General features: G+C 39.1%; 1 protein-coding gene across 1 annotated transcript in view; it reads left to right on the forward strand.

Annotated features, from left to right (window-relative positions):
• The window catches only part of SCFD2 (sec1 family domain containing 2), a 348367-nt gene that overhangs the window by 15712 nt on the left and 308174 nt on the right, over window positions 1–24481 (forward strand). Inside the window, exon 3 of the mRNA XM_070396672.1 lies at window positions 19095–19222. Coding sequence (XP_070252773.1) covers window positions 19095–19222 — 128 coding nt within the window. The remainder of the gene's footprint in view (window positions 1–19094; window positions 19223–24481) is intronic.

The raw sequence follows: 24481 nt of genomic DNA on the forward strand, positions 1-24481 counted from the left end.
AGAGGTGCTTTGTTTAGTTTTCAAGTGTTTGGAGATTTTTCATGTTACATTTCTGTTATTTAGTTTTTAGTTTGTTTCGATTATGGTTGGAAAATACACTTCATCTGATTTCAATTATTTTAAATTTATTGAGAGTTTTTTTATGGCCTAGGATATGGTCTATCTTGATATATATATTCCACAGGCATTTGAAAAGAATGTATATAATGCTATTGTTGGCTGGAGTGTTCTATAAGTGTTGATTATATCATGTCGGTTGATGGCGTTGTTGAGTTCTTATGTATTCTTATTGATTTGGTCTAGTATTTCTATCAAATATTGGGAGGAGGTTGTGAAATCTCTAATTATATTTGTGAACTTGTCTATTTTTTTCTTTCAGTTCTATCAGGTTTTACTTCTTATGTTTTTTAGCCCTGTTAAGTGCATACACTTTAGGACTGCTATCAAACATCTCCTAGCCCTGGTGTGGATAAGCAAACTAAATGACTCTGGTGACTCTGGTTGAATTAGAATTTCTTTTTATTTCAATCTTCCTACCCTTTACCCTTTGGCAACAATCAGTTTGTTCTCTATATCAATGGATCTGTTTCTTTTTATTTCGTTGTACTTGACAAAACTGATAGCAAGACTGCATATCTTTTAGGAATGAGAGGATACTTTCTCTTTCTTGCCTTGTTGCATGTGGTGTTAAATGGGAGTGGTGATGATGCCCATCCTTGTCTTAGTACTGATTTTAAAGGGAATATTTCTAATGTTTGCCCATGTAGAATAATGTTCGCTATTGGCTTTTTGTAGATATCTTTATTGGGTTAAGGGAATTTCTCTTCTGTTCTTAATTTACTAAGAATTGTTTTGTTTTGTTTTTTGAAATCATGAACAGGTGTTGAAGTCTGTAAAATTCCTTTCCTGAATCTATTAAGAAGATCATATGGTTTCTTTCTTTTCATCTGTTAATGTGGCGAATTGCATTGATAGATACTCAAATACTGAGTCATTCTAGCATACTTGGCATAAACTCAGCTTTGTCATGGTTTGCTGTTCTCTCATAGGTTTTTTCATATCTTGGTGTTTTCTTTCTTTAGTTCGTTCAGGATTGATTTTGGGGAGAATTAGAAGTCACATACCTTCAGTATTCTGAAAAGAACTGGAATGGCTTAAACAATACTCTTGACAGATATTTTTGATACTGAAGTATTACTATTTCTTATGCTCTCTGAACCTTAGTCTCCTCATCTGAAAACTGGGTTATAACAGTGCCTGCCACTTACAGTTGTAAGAATCAAATGAGGTAAAAATAAGTTAATTGCCTTGCATAGTGCCTTTAGAACACGAAAATCATAAACTAGTCAATCCTAAGCCTGCTTAGCCTGTTTACCCTTCCTTGCCCGTTCATTTCCATGAAAACTAAAACCAAGACTCATGCCCATGTTTTCCCCTTGCTTCCTCTGCCTCCTGACCAACCCTGGTTCTTCTTCATGTGACCCTGTGTGGTGTGCCATGCATCCTATGTTTAGGAATCTGTGAGTATAAAACGTTCTTCCTTTGTGGCAGTCATTTTCAATTGTGTGTGTTACCATGCCTACACAACAAATTCCGGATATATTTCAAAACAGTATTGATGACATTTATTAGGATGCAGTGTGCTTCCAGGCCAGGACGTTAAATGTGAATGCTGGTTGTTTGGGGCCTTCCTTACTATGCTGTTCCTTATAGAGAATGTTCCAGACATGAACTTGTTACCCCTTCATGTTAGGTCTTTGAGTTCCTGTCTCCTTTACTGATAGGGTAATTTTGGCTGCAGAAATTTGGAAGGAAACCTGAAGGTTCTTTTTTACTCTGTACCTTAGGTCTAGGGCTTTGAGAAGTGGTTCCCAGATTTTTGGATTTCATGGAGCAGGGAAATGAAACATTGACATAAAGCTCCCTGTATTGTATTGTATTGTATTGTATTGTATTGTATTGTATTGTATTGTATTTTAATTTAGAGAGGGAGGAAGTGGGGGGGACATTGATGTGAGAAAAAGACATCAATCGGTTGCTCCCCTCATGCTCCCCTACCGAACTCACGACCTTCTGATGCACAGGACGACACTCCAACCAACTGAACCACACTGGCCAGGGCAAAGCTCCCTACTTTTTATTATTAGTCAAGTAAGGTCCTCTAGTTTTGCCACACAGTGCACTCATAGAAGATTAATTATCTTACAACCTTGAAAACACTTCAAATTGATTAATGTTGCTTTATGAGAAACTACTTCATCCTCATTATAAGTAAAAATAGTGTGCTTGCTGTGCAAATGCAACTTCAAAATCTCTTTTTTGCCCCTAAACAGATTATGACCCTTAAACAAATCCCTCTTATTGACATAATCTATCTATCTATCTATCTAAAATAAGTAATATGCAAATTAGGCTGGGTTGCTGTAACAGTCACGACCAGCTCAGGAGGAGGGGCCGGGCATGGCCCCGAGCCTGAGAGAACAACACGTAGGCGTGGCCTGGAGCCTGAGAGAACTACATGCAGGGGGTTGGCCCGGCCCCAGCAGCCTCAGAGCAGAGGCAGGGGGTTGTGCCCAAGCTGCCGCTGCCGCTGGGTCTCAGCAGCACCAGAGTGGAGGTAGGGGGGCGTGCCCAAGCCACTGCCTGGCCCTAGCAGCCCCAGATCAGCCCATAGAGGGAGGCCAGACTGCAGCTTACTAAGCCGTCAATAAGACATCTCCTGAGGGCTCCCAGACTGTGAGAGGGGGCAGGCTGGGCTGAGGGACCCCCCCCTTCCCCAGTGCACAAATTTCGTGCACTGAGACTCTAGTTACTATATATTCTCTCCTCAGAGTTGTATCTGCGATAACACTTCACACTGTTTTATATTTCTAAGGTGCCAAGGCAGATAGTACAAAATACGTTAACAAAATATATAGGTGTTAATATGGAAAATGATAGGAACATCATAAATTCATATTCTACTTGAACCAAAACCCAACCCAAAACTAGTGAAGAATAAAACAAGACTGTAAATCATTTTAACAAAGCAAGTTTTCCCAATTTAGTATATTTGGAACTTCACACATATATGTATATAAATACAATGGTGTCACCCATGGTGAATAGATGAATAAGAGTCTTCACTATAGAATAATAGGTTATGCTGATTTTGAAATGACCCTTCTTCATGGAGTGGAATGGCAGAAGGGGTAAAGCGAACAGATGAGTTTGCTTCTAAGAGCCCTTATAGAACTGTCACTAACTCTTTATCTTAGCGTTTCTTGACACATGAACTAATCCTTAACTATCTAAGTCTTGAATTTAAGCCAAAACACACAGATGTAATCCAGCCTAAAGTAGAGTTTCCCGGTGGAGCAAGTGCTGGCCTTTGGAATGGGTCATGAAAGTAACTTAAGGAACTCCAAAGTATATCTTTCAGAGTTAGAAAAATGTGCACAGAGGGGATGTGTGTTTGGTTTTTTTAAGTAACCTAATGGTGTTAGTGATTTAAAATTCTCATATTGAGTTAATCTGTTTTATGCATTAGGGATTCATATGAAAAAGTCTCTCCTGTGCTTTATTGTTTGCCAGGAGGAAATTATTAAAGTTTGTGTTGATTATGGTATTGCCATTAATGAGCTGGTAGAAAGTAGGAATAAAAATGTTTATCTGTACTGTGATGAAGTTTAATTACCCTGAATTATTTTATATAATGATTAAACAGCTTATATATTAGGTTTAGGTCTATTTTAAAAGAGGTTTCATGGGCCAATGGCAGTGCTGAATGAGGGTATCTTGAAGGAAGAAATGATAAACTAGAGTATTCCTTGGAAAGAGATGAAACCTCGATTACATATCAGTTGGAGAGTGTTCTTTTATTACTTTGAACATTATAAAGCTAGTGTGCAATTGTTTATCCTGGAATTAAATGGTGTTTTATTGGGGATTTTTATTTAGTTTTATTAACATATGGTTATGATTTCTGCACTGTTAAAGACATTCTAATATATTTATAATCTGGAACCAGTCACAGAGATATATTTTGTAGTAGCTACAGATTGATACAGAAGGATCATGCATTTTGGGGGGACCATTTTTTGTTTTTGAATGAAAATATATAATACACAATATTATTATGCTGATAAATAATTTTTTTAAAAATTAAATCTTTATTGTTCAGATTATTACATTTGTTCCTCTTTTCTCCCCCCATAACTCCCCTCCTCTCAGTTCCCGCCCCACCCTCTGCCCTCACTCCCCACCCACTGTCCTCATCCATAGGTGCACGATTATTGTCCAGTCTCTTCCCGCATCTCCCACACCCCTTTCCCCCCCAAGAATAGTCAGTCCATTCCCTTTCTATGTCCCTGATTCTATTATAATCACCAGTTCATTCTGTACATCAGATTATTTATTCACTTGCTTCTTAGATTCACTTGTTGATAGATGCATGTTTGTTGTTCATAATTTGTATCTTTACCTTTTTCTTCTTCTTCCTCTTCTTAAAGGATACCTTTCAGCATTTCGTCTAATATTGGTTTGGTGGTGATGAACTCCTTTAGCTTTTCCTTATCTGTGAAGCTCTTTATCTGACCTTCACTTCTGAATGATAGCTTTGCTGGATAAAGTAATCTTGGTTGTAGGTTCTTGGTATTCAGCACTTTGAATATTTCTTGCCATTCCCTTCTGGCCTGCAAAGTTTCTGTTGAGAAATCAGCTGACAGTCATATGGGTATTCCCTTGTAGGTAATTGACTTTCTCTTGCTGCTTTTAAGATTCTCTCTTTGTCTTTTGCTCTTGGCATTTTAATGATGATGTGCCTTGGTGTGGTCCTCTTTGGATTCCTTTTGTTTGGGGTTCTCTGCGCTTCTTGGACCTGTAAGTCCATTTCTTTCACCAGGTAGGGGAAGTTTTCTGTCATTATTTCTTCAAATAGGTTTTCAATATCTTGCTGTCTCTCATCTTCTGGCACCCCTATAATTCTGATATTGGTGCGCTTGAAGCTGTCCCAGAGGCTCCTTACACTATCTTCATTTTTTCGGATTCTTTTTTCATTTTGCTTTTCCGGTTGGGTGTTTTTTGCTTCTTCGCATTTCAAATCTTTGACTTGATTCTTGCGCTCCTCTGGTCTGCTGTTGGGTGTCTGAATAATATTCTTTATTTCAGTCAGTGTATGCTTAATTTCTAGTTGGTTCTTTATCACAACATCGAGGGTCTCATTAGATTTCTTGAGTCTCTCATCAAGTTTATCAGCAGTTTCTAAAAGATTATTGAGAGACCTTAAAAGTGCATTTTTTAACTCTATATCCTCCATTTCTGTCATGTTTCTTTGTCTCCGCATTTTTTTATGCTTTCTTGGTGCACCCCCTTGTGGTCTTTGTGGGCAGTCTTGTTGTAGTTAAGCCTTGATTGTTGTCGGCAATACTGGGGGTAAATTGCCCTCCAGGCTAACTGGCTATGAGAGTCAGCTGTGTCTGCAGTGGGAGCGCTTCTGTGCTGGATCTCTAGGGCTGTGCTAATCTAGCCTTTGCCTGAGGCTATCCGGCAAATACCTTTGTGCAGGGCTTGGGCGGGTCGGGTCCCAGGGGATCTACAGGGCGGGGCGGAGCGAGCTGTTATGGCTGCTCTCAGTTCCGTCCCCAGCGGCTCTGCAACCGCTTCAAACCTCGGAGAGAAAACTGCCTTCCCACTTCTCTCGTTTGAGTCTGGGTCCCTAGAGACTTGCCTGGATCTGGAGCTCAGAGTCTGAAACTCCCTCCCGATTTAATACAACAACCGCGCCCTCCGCCGCCGGCCCGCTCCACACGCACCTCCGAACCTTAGTATTTCACTTCAGCACAGCGCCTCCTTTGAGTCTGGGTATGGTTTCCTCTTTCCTCCTAGTTGTAGAACTTCCACTCAGCCAGCCTTCCTGTGATTCTGGATGATGTCCGTTCCGCCTTTTAGTTGTATTTTTGAAGTGGTTGTTCGAGGCAGCAAACTCCGGCGTTAACCTATGCCGCCATCTTGGTTCCCTTCTGCTGATAAATAAGTTATAACAAAATTTGTCCCAGTAGAATAAAACAAGTTAAATTTATATGGTGCTTTATTCTTGTTGAACAAATTAATGAAAATCACTTTTCTGTAGTGCAAGAGATATATAATATTGATGAGACTCGAAGGGTAGATACCAGATTTACTCACAGAACAAGTTGCATCAGGGTTCATGTTTTTTTCCACTCTACTCTGCTTCCTCCCCAAAATGTACTCCAATGTGATATTTTAGTTTAACATTTTTGAAGTGATCTTATCCTTTCCCACAATGTACTTCAAAGTTATGGGAACATTCTTTAACAAATATGACAGTGTATAAAAAAACACTCCTTAAAACAATCTCCTTTCATTCGTTGAACCAAGAGAGGCTGTTTGTATTGATGTGATTATTTGGTGTCCTTAATAGCTCCTGTGCAGTTTTTATTTTCTAGTCATTACTGTAGTATAGTGGCTTTTCCACAAAAACTTCATGGCCTTGAACAGGTATTTAATTTCTCATTGTCACAGTTTTCTTCTCTGTAAGTGGGAAGCACCCTGGATGATTTGTAAGGAAACTTTGATTATAATTTCTCTTACTTTATAATTTCTGTGTGCTGTGTTCAGATAATAAACTCCAGAACATGAATTATATAGGAAAGTGGTTTTATATTTGTTTAATTCACGGCTGTATCCCCAGCCCCAAGAACAGGGCCTGATGTATAGTGGGCACTCAAATTTGTTGAATAAATAAACAAAAATACAATATAAGGACATTTAATAATAAGAAATGGATGGATTATATTCTCATAGTGTGGTAATATTTAAAAGTTAAATTTTAATGCACACTTTGAAAAGATTATAGTTTTAAAGTACATTTAAAGACTGGCTCTTTATACACATATTTATTCAGCTGTGCAAGTAATAGTAAATCTGCTTCTAACCCTCCATGGGTAAAATTAGTGGCTCTCCATTGCCCTTTGGGTAAAGACTAAAAATTTTGCCTTGTTTTAGAAAGCCTTTTAGATCTGCTCTCTGTATATTTTTTCAGCCTTTGTCTTCTTCAGTTTTTCCTCCTTTCCTGCCTGCTCCCTAATTCCCCTTCCCCTTCATGTTGACACTCTTAACTATAGCCACACTAAATTTATTTCAGGTCCTCAATGTTCTCCTACCTTTTGGTCATCCTACATGTTGCTCGCCTTTTCTTTTCTTTTCTTTTCTTTTCTTTTCTCTTTTCTTTTCTTCTTTTCTTTTCTTTCTTTCTCTCACTTCTACCTTTGTCTTTGCTTCCATAGATAGCACCCTTTATTTCTTAATTCAGTTCATAGGGCATTATATTATAACTAGAGGCTTGGTGCACGACATTTGTGCACTGGAGGGACCCCTTGGGGGCTGTCCGACTGCCAGCTTAGGCCCACTTGGGCATCCTGCGAGGGGTCTTTAGCGCTGCTGTAGAGGCGGGAAAGGCTCCCGCCACCACTGCTGCGCTCACCAGCCATGAGCTTGGCTTCTGGCTGAGTGGTACTCCCCCTGTGGGAGTGCACTGACCACCAGGGGCAGCTCCTGCATTGAGCGTCTGCCCCTGGTGGTCAGTGCACATCATAGTGACCAGTTGTTCTGCTATTCGGTCAATTTGTATATTAGCCTTTTATTATATAGGATTACTAGTTTAGTGTCTGTTCTCTCCAGGTAGAATTTAGAAGCTTGCTGAGAGATCTTTCTCTGACTTGTTCACCCTTATACACTGTTGCACCAACAGTGCCTGGCACAGCTCAGGGCCATGGTGTATTGGTGGCCTGAGTGCACTGCCACCCATTGGGCCCAGAATACTGACATTATGGTAAAGCCAGAAAGCTTCTGTCTTTAATGCCCTCTGATCATTTCCACTCCCAAGTCAATAAAATAAACTTTATTTAATGATATATAATTTGAATTAGTGACAAATGTCATAAGTAAAGTAAAATAAAACAAGTGGAATTTGGATAAGGAGTGGTTAAGGTGGTAAGCCTTGAGCTCTACCTAGTATAGGACTGGCATTTGATAGGGGCTCAGTTAACATTTGTTGAATGAATGCGACCTAATCAGTGAACATCTGGAGGAAGAGGGTTCTAGGCACAGAGCATAGCAAATACAAAAGCCCTGAGTTGGGAATGCACTTAATCCCATTGAAGAGGTGGAAATCAGGCCAGTGTGGCTGAAGCCTAATAGATGAAGCTGAGATGGTGAGAGATAAAGTTGTAGATATAATATAAAAATAAAGAACTTAGATTTTATTGTAATACTAGAGGCCCGGTGCACAAAAATTTGTGCACTTGGGGGGGGGGAAGGGGGTCCCCCAGCCCGTCCTGTGCCCTCTCGCAGTCTGGGACCCCTTGGGAGATAACGACCTGCTGGCTTAGGCCTGCTCCCAGGTGGCAGAGGGCAGGCCCAATCCCTAGGTGCAGCCCCTGGTCCGGCTCAGAGCAGGGCCGATTGGGGAGTTGGGGCGCCACCCCCTGTCATGCACAGAGCAGGGCAGATCAGGAGGTTGTGATGCCACCCCTAATCACGCTCAGGGTAGGGCCGATTGGGGGGTTGGGGCACCGCCCCCTGTCACACTCAAGGCAGGGTCGATGGGGAGGTTGCGGCGCCACCCCCTGTCATGCACAGAGCAGGGCCCATCAGGGGGTTGGGGCTCCGTACCCTGTCACACACAGAGCAGGGCCAATCAGGGGGTTGAGGAGCTCTCCCCTGTCACGCACAGAGCAGGGCTGATCAGGGGGTTCGGGCGCCTTCTCTTGTCACGAACAGAGCAGGGCGGATGGGGAGGTTGTGGCCCCGCCCCCTGTCACACACAGAGCCAAAGGGCGATCAGGGGGTTTGGGCGCTGCCCCCGTCACGCTGATCCCAGTGCCGGGAGGCATATTACCCTTTTACTATATAGGATAGAGGCCTGGTGCACGGGTGGGGGCCGGCTAGTTTGCCCTGAAGGGTTTCCTGGATTAGGGTGGGGGTCCCCACTGCGGTGCCTGGCCAGTCTGGGTGAGGGGCTGAAGCTCCCAACCGCTCCTTTTTTTCTTTTTTTTTAATTTTTATTCTGGGCCAGCTTTAGCTCTGAGGCCTCGGCTGCTGAAAGCCAGTTTCTGGCCTTTGTTTTTCCTTCTGTATTTGATACAATGTTGCAGTCAGGCTGGCTGAAGCCCGCTGACTGAAAGCTGGTTTCTGGGGTTTGTTTAGCTTCTATATTTGCAACATAGTTGCAGCTGAGAGCGTTGGAGTCCGCAGTCACTGGAGCAAGCATGCCTCCCTGTTCGCTTCAGTGCATGGCTGCCGGCCGCCATCTTGGCTGACAGTTAATTTGCATAAGGATATGCTGATTAGCCAATGGGAAGGGTAGCGGTGACAGTTAATTTGCATAAGGATATGCTGATTAGCCAATGGGAAGGGTAGTGGTTGTACGCTAATTACCATGTTTCTCTTTTATTAGTGTAGATTAGTAGGAAGTATGGAATGGTTTTGAACAGGGGAATAATATACTCTGATAGCTTTAGGAAGTCACAAAGCTATCATTAATTCTTGCTTGGGCTATGTGGTAGCCTCTCACTCAGACCTGAGATCCATTCTGTACGGTGATGCCAGAGTAATCTTTTAATGTAAACCTGATTAGGTCAGTCTGTTGCTGAAGACCCTTTAGTTGCCTTTGGAAAAAAGTCTATAATCCCTAATGTGAGTTACCAGGCCTTGCATGATTTGTCATGAGCTCAGGGCAGGGTCATATTAGATCTTCATATTCCATTCATACTTGTTTTCATTTCCTTGCAAAGGTCTCAAGTTCTCTTCTCATGACATCTACCCATGATGTTACTCCTGCCTAGACTGCTCTTACTGCATTCTTCAACTGGCTACTTCCTACTCACTTTTCAGGACTTACTGTCACATCCTCAGCTTCTCTCTGACCTCCACTCACACACCCAGACCAGGTTATATATTTTACGCTCTCAGAGCTCCTATTGTCTGCTTTTGTCACCTCTGCAGGAGCATGCTCAGTTCCAGCTTCTCTGCTAGATTCCTAGCTCCCCAAGGGCAGGTCACTGGAGGTTGCTAGCACCTCACTGAGTGCCCAATACATAGGAAGTGCTCATATTATGAAAGAATGAACAAACCTAGAGAGTAATATGCCAAGTGAAATAAGCCAGCCAGATGAGAAATACAGTATGATTTCATTTATATGTGAAATCTAAAAAACAAAACAAACAATACAAAACAGAAACAGACCCATAGATATAGAGAACAAATGGATGATTGCCAGAGGGGAAGAAGGGTGAGGGTAGGAACAAAAATTAAAGGGAAATAAGAGATGCAAATTTCCATTTATAAAGTCAATAGGTCACAGGGCTATATGTACAGCATAGGGAATATAATCAATAATATCAGAATAGCCTTGTACAATGGCAGATGGTTACTAGACTTATGGTAATCATTTTATTACATATATTAATGTAAAATAATTATGTTATACACCTGACATGAACATATATATTAACTATATTTATTGTTTTATTTTATCTTTCTTGTTGAAAGTATTACAGATGTCCCCCTTTTTTTCCCATTGATTCCACCCCCCATCCCTAGGCCTTTACCACACTATTGTCTGTGTCCATGGGTTATGCATATATGCATATAAGTTCTTTGGTTAAGTTCTCCCCACTGCCTTTCCAGTGCCACGGGTTTACTTTATTGTCCTTTTGTGTTTAGCTGCTTTCTCTCCTATTGAAATGAAGGTTAGCAGATAATTTTGTTAAAGATGAGGTAATTGTTTTCAAAAGAAGTCAAGAGGAAAGATGACTGTTGAAACCTCTATGAATAATTTGATTAACAAACCTACATTTAGAGCTCATTAAGCTCACCACTGATGGAAGCCATTATTTCCTGCTGGGAAACACTATGACTCAGATTGCTGTCTGTTTAAAATTAGTTGAAAATGTTTGTTTGTTTTTTATTTTGTTGCTAGAGGCCTGATGCACGAAATTCATGCAAGGGCCTTGGCCCCCGCCCCCGCCCGCTGCAGCTTTGTCTGGAAGGAAGGACATCTGGAAGGATGTCTGGTCTAATTAGCATATTACGCTTTTATTATTATAGATCATTGTATTTCTGTTGGAATACTGTGACTGCTCTTACAGATCCTGTGAGTAAGCTTTACTTCCTGAGCGTGCCTTGAAGAAACCATTTCTCTGAGTTTAGTCACAAGATAATGCTATTCATTCACATTTCACCCTCAGTCTCTTAATTGCATGCCTTTCATTTGATTGAAGTATCATCAGGATTCAACATTCAGCCACATTTTGAAAGTTAATGCTGTCTCATTTATATTTTATTTGGTGACGACTATCCTGTTAATTTCTAGCAGACTGCACTTGACATTTCATGCATGCCAAACTAAAGTAACTCTAAGATTTCATTCATAATTGAGTAATTCTGGTGAATAAAGAGCCAAGAATTAACTGAAAGAACCATATCTTCATATACAGAAGTCCTCTGAGACTTTAAAAAAGTTAATTGTAGCAGGTTATTGTGTTTATATTCTTGGCCTATAGTCTTCTTCAAACTGGACAATTTGCTATAATAGTTTGATTTTTAAGGATACAAGATTATCAGTTTATCCAAACAGAACATACATTTAATATGTATTTGACATGTAGTTACTGACCATGTTGAAACTAATTCCATTTCATAGTAACAAAATGGATATTTTCATAGGACAAATATTCCATTCTATTATTTGTTTCAATAGATTCCTTGAAACATACAATATAAAAGTAGAACATTTTTCTCAGTTTTCTCAGTGGTAAATCATTAGAGGCTATTTCTCCTTTTTTCCCCAAGAATATAATGAATATTAAATAAGATCTAGATTGGAGCCCTAACTGGTTTGGCTCAGTGGATAGAGCGTCAGCCTGCGGACTCAAGGGTCCCAGGTTTGATTCCAGTCAAGGGCATGTACCTTGGTTGCAGGCACATACCCAGTAGGGAGTGTGCAGGAGGCAGCTGATCGATATTTCTCTCTCGTCAATGTTTCTAACTCTCTATCCCTCTCCCTTCCTCTCTGTAAAAAAATCAATAAAATACATTTAAAAAAAAAAAAAAGATCTAGATTGGAAATAATACCTCAGGGCAATTTAGACTTTTTTTTTTTGCCTTTTCAGTTGTTTAAATGATATATGTGCAGAATGATTTAAAATTCAGCAACGTCTTCTTGGAGAGAAACATTTAAAGAAGAGAGTTGAATAAAAAGGGTTGGGGGGCGGGGAGGGGGGGTAAGAGATCAACTGAAGGACTTGTATGCATGCATATAAGCATAACCAATGGACATAAGACACTGGCGGGTAGGGAAGGCCGGGGGAATGTCAAGGGGTGGGAAAAAGAAGGAGACATATGTAATACTCTTTGTAATACTTTAAGCAATAAAAAAAGAAAAAGTGATTGGCATTGTATAGCCAAGTGACTGTCATTGGCTTATAGTGACCTACAAGGGGAATAGTATGATACTGTTTAAAACAGAAAGTATTCAAAATCCTGAGAGCAAGTTTTACCTGCTTCATGAGTTACTGTGGATTTGTTTCACTATTCGCCCTATTACATTGTCTTGTGTGGGGCCCACTTCTGAACTTAAGGGGAAGATAGTGGATATAATAAGGATTTGAAAAGAAAATCATCATGAAAAGTTGAAAATAATTGACATTCTACATAATTGATGCTCTTTGATGAGTTGCATAATACAAACATGACATAGTACAGTAAAAAGGTCATTGGGCTCAGGAGCCAGTTACCTGGATATGAGTTCTGGTTTTGCCATTTACAGGTTGAGTGTACTTAAGTAAAAACAGTTGGCTTTTCTGAGGGTCTTTAAATTGGGTCAGGGATAATGGTTTAGTTCATGAAGTTAGGATCAAATGAGTTATAAGAAGTTGTATTGTAAATCCTGAAATGCTTCTAAAATAGAATGTAGTGATGGTATTTAAAATTATTTTTTAGTATTACATTTTATTTACCTTTCAAAAATCTTAAATTACTCATGTGAAAAAGAGAAACACTGTTTTTGGGTGGACCTGATTGTTAAAAAGATGTTATCCAGCTGTTCATAAACTTAAGAGAAAAGACTAACCCTAAGTAAGACTAAGGTTTACAGTAGAGCAAAAAGGGTTTAGATTAGGTATAAATAGAATCTAATAACAGTTTGATTTGTTTAAAATAGTCGTGTTCTTCTCAGGCATATTATAAAACTTTCTTTGGATGCCTTCAAAAATTCAAAATAGGTTTTCATCTGTATTGGGTTAGGTAGTGTCCTGCTGCAGATGTAAGGGTGATTAATTTAATATTACCTCTAATGTTCACATTACCACAAAAGTTGTGCATCCACTTTTTAAGTCAGCCTGGAAATATTTATGGAATCGAACTCCTCATAAAGTAACAATTCTAGTTTTAGTTTTTAAAAATATATTTTTATTGATTTCAGAGAGGAAAGAAGAGGGAGAGAGAGATAGAAACATCAATGAAGAGAGAGAATCATTGATCTGCTGCCTTCCACATGCCTCCCACTGGGGACCGAGCCCACAACCCAAGCATGTGCCCCAAACGGGAGAACTGTGATCTCCTGGTTCATAAGTCGTCGCTCAACCACTGAGCACATCAGCTGGGCAAAACTTCTAGTTTTAAAATATCCTGTTGGTTTAGTCTACAGAATTTCAGTGTAATTAAATTAATGGGGCAGGAAGCTGGCCCAGAAGTCATTGCTTAAAAATCTTCATTAAATTGACTTACTATAGTTGTAAGTCTCTAATCTATATCAAAATTCTTTACATCCACATGCCATTATAAAGGGATTGCTTAAATTGAAGTGTTCAGTCTTTCAATGGATATCATAATGAATTCTGCATTATGAAAATGAAGCTACTGGCAGTAGTTATCCATATGAGTATACAAGTTGATGAAAACGACTAATGTGCTTCTAAAACAGGTTTCCTCCTATATTTTATGAGGAAATGCTGACCTTTGATTTTTTTAATTTTTAAAAAATATATTTTTATTGATTTCAGAGAGGAAGGGAGAGGGAGTGAGAGAGATAGAAACATCAATGATGAGAGAGAATCATTGATGGGCTGCCTCCTGCATGCCCCCTCCTGAGAAGCAAGCCTGCAACCTGGGCATGTGCCCTTGACTGTAATCAAACCTGGGACCCTTCAGTCTGCAGGCCAATGCTCTATCCACTGAGCCAAACCAGCTAGGGCTGACCTTTGATATTTTTTATTACTACTACTGCTGCTGCTATGTTTATTAATCACTTAATATGTGCCAAACATTGTTCTAGGAGCTTCAGATATATTAGTGCATTCAATTATCATAATAACCCACTGAAACTATTACCATCCCCAGTTAACAGGAAACATGTACAGAGAGGTTAGGTAACTCTCTTAGGGACATAGAGCTAGCAAGTGGCAGAATAAGGAGAACCCTCTGTTGTTTGGTTCCAGAACCCATGTTGCTATTAGACTACAGCAATGACTACCACTAGTTGACTGCACTGGCCCTATTGTGATAGCCCCTGTGCAGTGCTTATTTCCTCATCAGGAAAATAGAGAGTTTGAACAGTTGGAGAGGATAAAGAATGATATAAAATATACCATCGTGATTATAGAATGGATTTCAATGAACTTTTCTTGATTTATACAATTCAACATCAGGAATTGATTTCATGTGAAACTTCAGTAGTGTGAAATGTCTATTGGATCGACTTTTCTGAGCATATTAGAGAAAGGCAGTGATTAACTCCCATACTCAACTCAGATGCCCATATAGGGGTATGTGTGTAAACCACCAAGCAGCAGTAACAGAGTGATTGGTGAAGACATGGGGGCAGGACACAGTAGAGTTGTCAGTAAGTATGATCTTGACTTCTTCGGTGCTGATTATTTGGAGAACCAGAATTAGTGTATGAATATTAACAGGGTAATTTTAAAGTGACCATGTGTGATGTGGCGGTTAGTAAGGTGTTTTGTACAGGAATTGGATATTATAAACTGTCACACATATCTAGCAAATCAGAATTGCTTATGTTAAAAAAAATAATTTTCCAGGAAACATGACTTGGCATCAGTGTTAGAGATCATGGAAACTATGTATTTCTTCTAAACTGTTTTACGAGAAAAGAGCCAGAGAGTACAAGCCCCAAGTGACTTAAGTATATGTGAACAAATCAGTGTTGTGTAAAAATTATCCTATTTAATAAAGAGCTAATATGCAAATGGTCTTCATGCACTCACACCCTTGCACCGGAACTGCTCAGACACTCAACACTGGGGAGAGAGGAATGGAGACCAGCCAGGCACAAATGAGCTTGCAAGAGAGGAAGGGAGACCAGCCAGGCACAAATGACCTCGAGAGAGAGAGGAATAGGGACCAGCCAGCCTGTGGCCCAGGAGAGGGACAAGCCGCCCACCCCATGGTCCCAGGTGCCAGCGGCTGCGGCTGCAGCCAGGGAGAGGGACAAGCTGCCCGCCCTGCAGTCCCGGGTGCCTGCGGCTGCAGCCTAGGTGAAGCCGCCCATCCACGGTCCCCTGCGGCTGCGGCCGGCCTGGGTGAAGCCAGCTCGAGTCCTGCATGCCTGCGGCTGGCCAGAGGGTGGGAAGCCTGGGTCCCAGGTGCCTGCAACCGGCCGGAGGAGGGAATCCTGGGTTCCGGCTGTGGGGTGAGGCATAGGTGGTAGGGGAACAGTTAGGGGCAATCAGGCAAGCAGGCAGAGGTGGTTAGGGGCGATCTGGCAGGCAGGCAGGCTAGTGGTTAGGAGCCAGTGGTCCCAGATTGTGAGAGGCAATCGGACATCCCCTGAGGGGTCCCGGATTGGAGAGGGTGCAGGCCGGGCTGAGGGACCCCCCGACACCCTCCCCCCATGCCTGAATTTTGTGCACCAGGCCTCTAGTTCAGTATAATGAAGTGAATTCACCTAATTATATACAAACCCTTGAACACATTGAATTATAAGATAATATCTTTCGTAGCAATAGTAGTAGTAGTAACAACTACATAATTACTCATATTTATTGTGAATCAGGAAAGTGCTTTATGTACATTATCTTATTTAACTCTTACAACCTGTGAGGTGATCACTATTATTACCTCCATTTCACAGATGAGAAAACAGAGGAAAAGAAAGGATTAGTTATGTGCACAAGGTTACATAACTAGCAAGCATCATTCGTTCATTCATTCATTTTTATTAAGTGTACCTACCACAGGCCTGGCACTGTTCTAAGTACTGGGAAATTAGCAATGAGTAAAATAAGAACCTGTTTTCATAAAAGGACCTTACCTTCTATGAGGGAGATAGGCAAAAATGGAATCATAATAAGGTCCTATGGTAATAGGATTATGTAGAACAGTAAAGTCCAGTAGAGGGGGAATGGGGGAGGGGGCCTGCAGTGCTAGGTTATGGTGCTGGGATTGGCTGTCATCTCTCTTTTATATAGGGCACTAAGGAGGACTTCTCTGATAAGGTGACATTTCAGCAGGCACCTGAAGAGAGAGAGGGGATATTTGTAGGAAGACCATTACTGGCAAAGGAGTGCCTAAGCTTGGAGTGCCTGAGGAAGACCAAAGAGGCCATGTAGCTACTGTGGGTGAAGAGTGCATGGTCAGTTTGAACATGGATTTATCTAACCCCAGAGCCCACATTTCAATCACCACACTGATCTGATGGGGCAATCACAGTATTTCCTAACCTACTGTGATCTTGAAGACACTTTGTCTTATACTCATGGAATAGAGGAGGGCAGTAAATATCTACTCTAGAAGTTCTGTGTACAGAGTTAATAGTATGTGAGAAGTCCCTGTGTTTTGCAGAGAGAAGCTTTGGAGAATGAAAGTAGGGAAAGATTGTGTACTATAAATTGGGGAAACTGGGACTATAACTCCCCTGCTCAGAATTTTGCAGTGGTTCTCCATTGCCTTCAGAGCTTTGGAGAAGTTAAGTAACTTTCCCAAAACCCCACAGGAAATAGATCTAGTTTTGAATGATGATAAAGACTGTGTTCACAACAGCTAAGCTATGGTACTCTTCTCAGAATGTGAAATCAAGCACATGCTCATTGACGACCTGTTACCTACAGACTGAAGTTGACAAGCCTTGGAAAGTAATGCAGGACCCTACAAGAGTAGCTCCCACCTTCTCTTTTGCCCTTACTTGTCATGCCCCTTCCCTGGCACCTTAGCATGGAACAAAACAGTCCTCATTAGTGTTGTGTACCTAGGAATCTGCTCATTCTGAAGCATCCTTCTTCCTCTTGTTTTGTGATAAAGATTTTATATATTCTTTGTGGACTTTCTTTACCATTCTCCTTCCCAGATTCAGTTATAACTTCTTCCCTTGGCTGTTTTTGGAATGTATGTATCTGTGTACTTGCTCATATTTCCAGTAGAAACCAATCTCTGAGCCTCTGCCCTCCCAGCCAGGATTAGAGCCCTCCTCTGTGCTACCAGCTAAATCTGTGCAGCATTGATCATGCCTCTTATCACACTTCTTTTGGGGATAATTTCTTTGCTTGTATCTCTGCCTCTTCTTCCTTTCAGTCATTGAAAGCTTATGCCTTGTATTTATCTATATCTCAACCACGAGACTGGGGCTTGGCTTGAGTTTACCTGCTTATTTAAATTAAACATAGAATATTGGGTGCAGAGTTATAATGACAGTTTTGATTAGATCTAAACAAGTGGCATATGTTGAGCAGTGATGTTAGTTCAGTTAGAAAAAAAAACGATGATAATAAACAACTAACTCTTTAATGAAAGATTAGTATGTGCCAGACATTAAACTCAGCGCTAAAGTACATCATTCCATTATTCTCAATCAAATTTGAACTTAAAAGATATGTATTATTAGGTATAACTTTAAAGCTAAATTAATATCTTATTAGATATAACTTTTAAAACCAAACTTTAAAAATCCATTCATTTTCACACTATTAGCTAATTGGATAGTAAGAGATGTTAGTAGAGCTTTAAGTGAAGGAAAAAGTCCTTGGAAAGGGACAGAAGTCATCTTTGTTTCTTTATATTCAGGTTTTGAAATGTTACTACAAATGTGTGTACTTGGCTGATGTAGAGGTCTTCCGGGAAGAACACTGTGCTCATTTATAATTTAAACATGGCGTGGTGGGTGAGACAGGGGGCTGTTGGACAAGTGAGCCCAGATGAGACCCTGCACAATGCAGGGCTTTCTGTTATCATGGTTTATGGTGAAGGATGTGCCATCCTTCCAACCTAAGGCCCAAAGTAGATACTTAAGGCCTTGGTTACTTAGCCTAATTCTTGATTTTCATTCACTAGAAAACCTACTCATTAGGAATTCTATCAAGTGGTTTTTTAACAGGAATTCTCATTGCTAATTGCTCTGTGCTTTCCATACATGTATGTTATCTCAAATTGTTATGCTTATAATCACTGATAAATCATTTTTTGAACATGTATTAATTTTGGCTTATATAGAATTTATATATTACTGTAGCAATGTTGAACTGTACTCTGAAATACTTTAAAATGCAAAATCTAAAAAAAGTGTCATATCTAAAAAATATCATATAGTTTTCCCCCACTTCTCAAAGCACAATATAGCTTTTATTCCTTTTTAAAAAAATATATATTTTATTGATTTTTACAGAGAGGAAGGAAGAGGGATAGAGAGTTAGAAACATCAATGAGAGAGAAACATCGACCAGCTGCCTCTTGCACACCCCCTACTGGAGATGTGCCCGCAACCAAGGTACATGACCTTGACCGGAATCGAACCCGGGACCTTTCAGTCCCCAGGCCGACGCTCTATCCACTGAACTAAACCGGTCAGGGCATCCTCTTTTTTTTTTTTTTTTTTTTTGCCTTGGTTTTGTCTCCCTAATTTCTCAATATTTTGTGCTGTTTAAAACGGATTAGATAGTCTTCATTTAATCCTATGCCTAGAATCTATCAGCAGGAAAGACTACTTTAGTGCTCAAAGAAGATATTTTAGAAATTATTTTGCTTTCAACCTTTTCCATTATTTGGTAGAAATTATTTTAAAGCTCTTTGTGGTTGTATTGCAGTGATACTGCAGCCAAAGCCCTGTGGGAAGCCTTACTGAACACCAAGCACAAAGAGGCAGTGATGGAAGTCCGGAGACATCTAGTGGAAGCAGCAAGCAGAGAAAACCTGCCAATCAAGATGAGTATGGGTAAGTGTATCCACTTCACCCAGGATGGACAGTGACTGCAGGCTCTGAGGGAGTTCATATAAGCCTGTTCTAATCGGTGAGCCAACTTAGCCAGCATGGCATGTAGATAAAAGTATTGAAGTATCTGTAAACTGTCAAAAGAGTAGGGAGGGATTATGTATACACTACTCTGGGGGCTCAACAATGACCCCTTTTCTTAGACTCAATTTTGGGAATTCTAGGAGAGTCCTTGTATACAAATAACAATTCTTTTAGTTTTTTAAGTTGATCTAGAACTATCAAAATTGGTCTGGACCACCCTTCCTTCATTCTATTTCACCCATACTTTTCCACCTCCCCCTTTTAAAAATCCTTCCTACCTTCTTAATGTGGATGAAAACTCTTTTAGTGGTTTTGAATTAATGAATGAACTATTGTGCTAGCAAAACAATTGAGCAGACAGACATGCTTTGGCCTGACCTCTCACCTTTAGAATGATCTAATTGTCCAGTCACATAAATGTTATCCTTTCTTCACCAGGGTATTATACATCTCATTTTTCCCATTTTCATTTTTCACCACATTCAGCTTTGTCTTTAGTCTTAGAAGAATCTGGCTGAATGAAATTTAAGTTTTAAATCGCTTTTTTCTTTTAATATATTTTTTATTGATTTTAGAGAGGAAGGGAGAGAGAGAAATAGAAACATCAATGATGAGAAAGAATCATTGATCAGCTGCACGTTCCCTACTGGGGATTGAGCCTGCAACCTAGGCATGTGCCCCTGACCGGAACTGAACCTGGGACCCTTCAGTCCGCAGGTTGATGCTTTATCCACTGAACCAAACCAGCTAGGGCATAGCTTTTTTCTTTTGATTAAAAAGTCAGAGAACTAATGTTTTGATTTTAGAAAAGGAATTTGGTGGTTTACTTTTTTTGATTAAATAATTCTATTAATATGGAATGTAGATAGTGAATCTGGTTAATAGGTATAATTTATTTCTGGAAACTTTATTTCTATATTTTAAAAATGTTTTCTTACTTATAACCTGCTCTTAGATATCTAGTAAATATTAGTACATTTTACTGGATGGAATTTAAGTTGTTTTGTTTTGTTTTTGCTGAGATTCCTAGCCCAAATTCTTAATTATTTATGAGTTTAAAAATCAAACTATCAAGTTGAAATGGAAGAACAAAATTTTGGAAGTAAAGGAATGTGGATGAACCTAGATTCCTAGAATTAAATATGTTACAGGGTCATAAAATGAAAGAAAAAAAATCATGACTTTCAGTATGTTAGATGAATATATATATGAGAACTTTAAGGAACATAAAGATGATAAGAAAAGTGAAAATAACATTTTCTGAGTATTTACAATGTGCCAGGTATTCTTCTAATTCTTTACATGTATTTATCTTACTTAATTCTCACAGTAATTCTGGTGAGATAGTTACCATTACTATCCTATTTTCCAGGTAAGGAAACTGGAATAGAGAAAAATTAGGTTGTCTAAAGCCTTACATATGACAAGGAACAGGACTGAAATTTATTATAGATTAATTGCAATGTAGAATATGAATCCATATCATTAAATTCTCTACATTTTGTTATATTAAAATCCATTGGTCTCTCTTACACTTTGAAAGGATCTTACACACACATTATTTTATACCATTTTTCATTGACACTTGGAAAATAATGGTTCTCTAAATTATGCACATTCTCCAAATGTTGACACATATTATACAACATAACAAAACCACATTTGTTATTATCCCCATTGATATCTTTAGAAAATCTTTAAGTATTGGGAATGTAAAGATATGGGGGCAAATACAAGTCTCCCAGAATTATGATTTTCACATGAAAATTTGACTTTAGTCATTGACAATACAGACTGTCAGTTGTTTTCCTTGAAGTGATAGATTTATTTCATTCATTTTTTGGGGGGTGAAATGTGTGAAGAACCAGTTTTTCAGTTATCTTCTAATAAAAATTTTGTGCCATAAAACAGTGTGAACAGTTCACAATTCAATCACACCAGTGCTTTTCCTTAAGGCAGTCATTGTACTTCGGTATGCATCAGAAGTACTTTTCGTATATTTCTCATTTCTTTTTTTTTTTTTTAATATATTTTTATTGATTTTTTACAGAGAGGAAGGGAGAGGGACAGAGAGTCAGAAACATCGATGAGAGAGGAACATCGATCAGCCGCCTCCTGCACACCTCCCACTGGGGATGTGCCCGTAACCAAGGCACATGCCCCCGACCGGAATCAAACCCAGGACCCCTCAGTCCGCAGGCCGATGCTCCATCCACTGAGCCAAACCGGTTTTGGCGATTTCTCATTTCTTTACACAGAATATTGACACTTGCTTAAGGGTTCAGATTTATTAAAATTAATAACATTTACAGTTTCATCATGGCCATTCTGAAGTGAAATTGTCTATTTATTTAATTTGGTGCCACTGCCTTGATTGATACCAAGACACCAGCACTTTGCCCACCATTGTTTTTGTACCATCAGTGTAAATACAGCATAGTAACAAGTTCAGGTAACATCTTAGTATTATTATGAAAATAGTTTTGATTTTTCTGACTATCTAAAAGTGCTTCAGGGACCCTGGGGTCTGTGGAACATCTTTGAGAAGCATTACTTAAAAGGATGCCATATTCTCTGCAGTGGAACATTGGCAGTTTCCTGGAGATCATTGGAATCATAGTTAGATGTGAAAATAGAAGAGGAGAAACCTCACAGAAATTTTTTCTAGACATATCCAGATTTAGAGGTAATAGACAATTATTAGATCCTTGTTGGTGATAGGAAACATAAAATATTATCTTGTTTTCAAATGAACAAGTTATTTAAATTTGCTGAATCTGTTTTTCTGTCTGCAAAAATGGGAATCTAGTACCTGTACAATTAAGTGAGATGGTTACATATATGAAACATAGGGTTTGTGAAATTTAAAGTGTTCTGTAAAAGGAGTGTATAGCCTAATGAAATTAGTTATTGCCTTCTGGGCAGATAAAACACATTATGAAAATAATGACCAATGGTCATGTAATTGTATATGAAGAGTACTCTACCAGATTTAGGGGTGGAATTTCTCTCTCTGTAGGATTTGTTCCCTGATCATCTCAGTGGGAAATATGTGACCAGAGTAATGGTTTCCAGAAGTGAAAGTAGAGGTTTGGGATTTGGTTACCTAGTGGTTATGTTGAAGCTTTCATCTAAAGGAAACATAATTTCTTAAAGGAAATATAAGGAATATAAAAATATTTCTAAAGTAAATATAAGATTGTTCATACAGAAAGAGAAGGTAGAATGAGTGAGAAGGGGGTCGGAGGCAGAGCCTTAAGGAATACATCCAATTAGGGGTATGAAGAAGAAGAGAATCTAGAGAAAGAGACAGAAAGAGTTTTCATTGAATTAATAAATGATAATGTTTGAAAGTGTTAAAGTCACTAAACAAATGATTTCCTTTTATACTTTATTACCTAAAACAGAGTTAGTTGCCTCTGTTTCTCTTGTTCCTCCTCTGCAAAATGGGAATCTTAATTTCTAGTGTCCCTTCTTCAAGCATCTACCTGTGGCTGTATATTTTTAACTTAAATTGGTACATCTTCCTTTTCTTCTTTTTCTCTCCTCTTCTTCATCGTCCTCTTACTCTTATTAATCTTTATGTTTTCTCAACATAAGGGATCTTTAACATGAGGATTTAAAAAGCCTAACAGAATGATGTGATTAGAAGGCTGTTGGCTGCAGGGTGGAAGTTTCTTTATCTAGAGGCTCTCCTGAGAATAGACATTTCTTGCCAAAGTCCAAGTAGACCCACCAAGGAAATGCTCCTTCCCTGGCAGCCTGGTAGTCTGGCCCCTGGATAACAGGGGTAATCCATCTATCTCTTTCCATGCTCTCTATCTCTTTCCATATACGTTAATGCAGTGTCTAAGTCACCTCAGGAAGGCTCCATTTCCAAAGAAAGCCAAGCCATAAGTGTTTCTGGTGGTTTTATATTTCACTGTTTTGTATAACTTTCAAGGAGAGCTATTTATTTTCTATTGGTGACCCCTGGTCATGTGGCAATTACACTTTATTCTGTACTATCCTGAAAACATGTCTTGCAATATATTTCTGAACTTTGGACCCTTTTGATTGAATTGATTCTTATAAATAAAATGCTCTTTTTATGTTAGTTTCTTATTCTCTCTTGGTAATACTGTAAAGATAAAAATCTTGCTACAAGAAATGTATACTGTTTAAAGGATATCCCAGAAAACCGTCTTCAGTATTTATGGTGTTATAAAAGTGGACATCAATCCCCAGCTGGGCTTTATCCAAGTTTCACTATACAGATGGCTGTATATACTGACCTTCAAATCCTTATGGGAGAAGCTTGGTAATGTCTTCCCTTTTCCCCCTTTAATAACTTGTTTCTGTGTGTATTGGTCATCCTGATCTTGAATTTTTTTTCCTCATGCCTGACTTAAATCTTTCCATCTGCACGTTAACCAGATTTCTTTGCCCTGTGGTCTCAGTAGTGGTGGGAAGCAGGCAGTTATTATTCTTCTGTTGCTTCATCTGTTGAAAAATAATGCTTCATCTATTGTATAAATCAGTAAAGTAATAAACTCAATATTTCTAGAGAAAAATACATGTCTGTTCATCCCATATGAGGCATACATGATTTTCTTCCAGAATCAAGAGAATATTTAAAAAGTAATATCAGCACATGCTTCTAGAAAATTCCAGTTATAACATCTATTAAATGAAAATTCAAAGTACCTTTCCTCCTCCCCAGCATCTTGCTCTTTAGTACAACATTTGTTTCTAAATTAGAATCTTGTCTTCCAGGCCTTTCTCTCTGTAATTAGGTAAGAAAGTAGGTAAATACACATGTAAGCAAATAATGAGAAAAAAAGGGTACATAATAATAGTTTGGCAATATAGTTTCTATTATAATTGTTTTCTCTTACTCTTATGAGGGTTTTTGCTATGCAGCATAAAATACCATGAAGAAAACAATCATACAGTTGTGCCTCATTTTAAACATTACTTGTATAGTCTAAAAATTATGTTAAATTGTTAAATTTAATCAAATTTAAAATGTACGGAGACATTGATACAACTATGGAAAACTGACAGATCAACTAAAGCTAAGTATGCACCCACCACCCAGCAGTTTCACACCTGGGCATTTCTTCAATATAAATGAATGCTTATGTCTAACAAAAGGCATGTAGTAGAATGTTCATAGCATCATTATTTACAGTGGCC

This window comes from Myotis yumanensis, unplaced genomic scaffold (genome assembly GCF_028538775.1).
Source record: "Myotis yumanensis isolate MYYU_CA2020_CCGP unplaced genomic scaffold, mMyoYum1.0.hap1 SCAF_1, whole genome shotgun sequence".
Classification (NCBI taxonomy): domain Eukaryota; kingdom Metazoa; phylum Chordata; class Mammalia; order Chiroptera; family Vespertilionidae; genus Myotis; species Myotis yumanensis.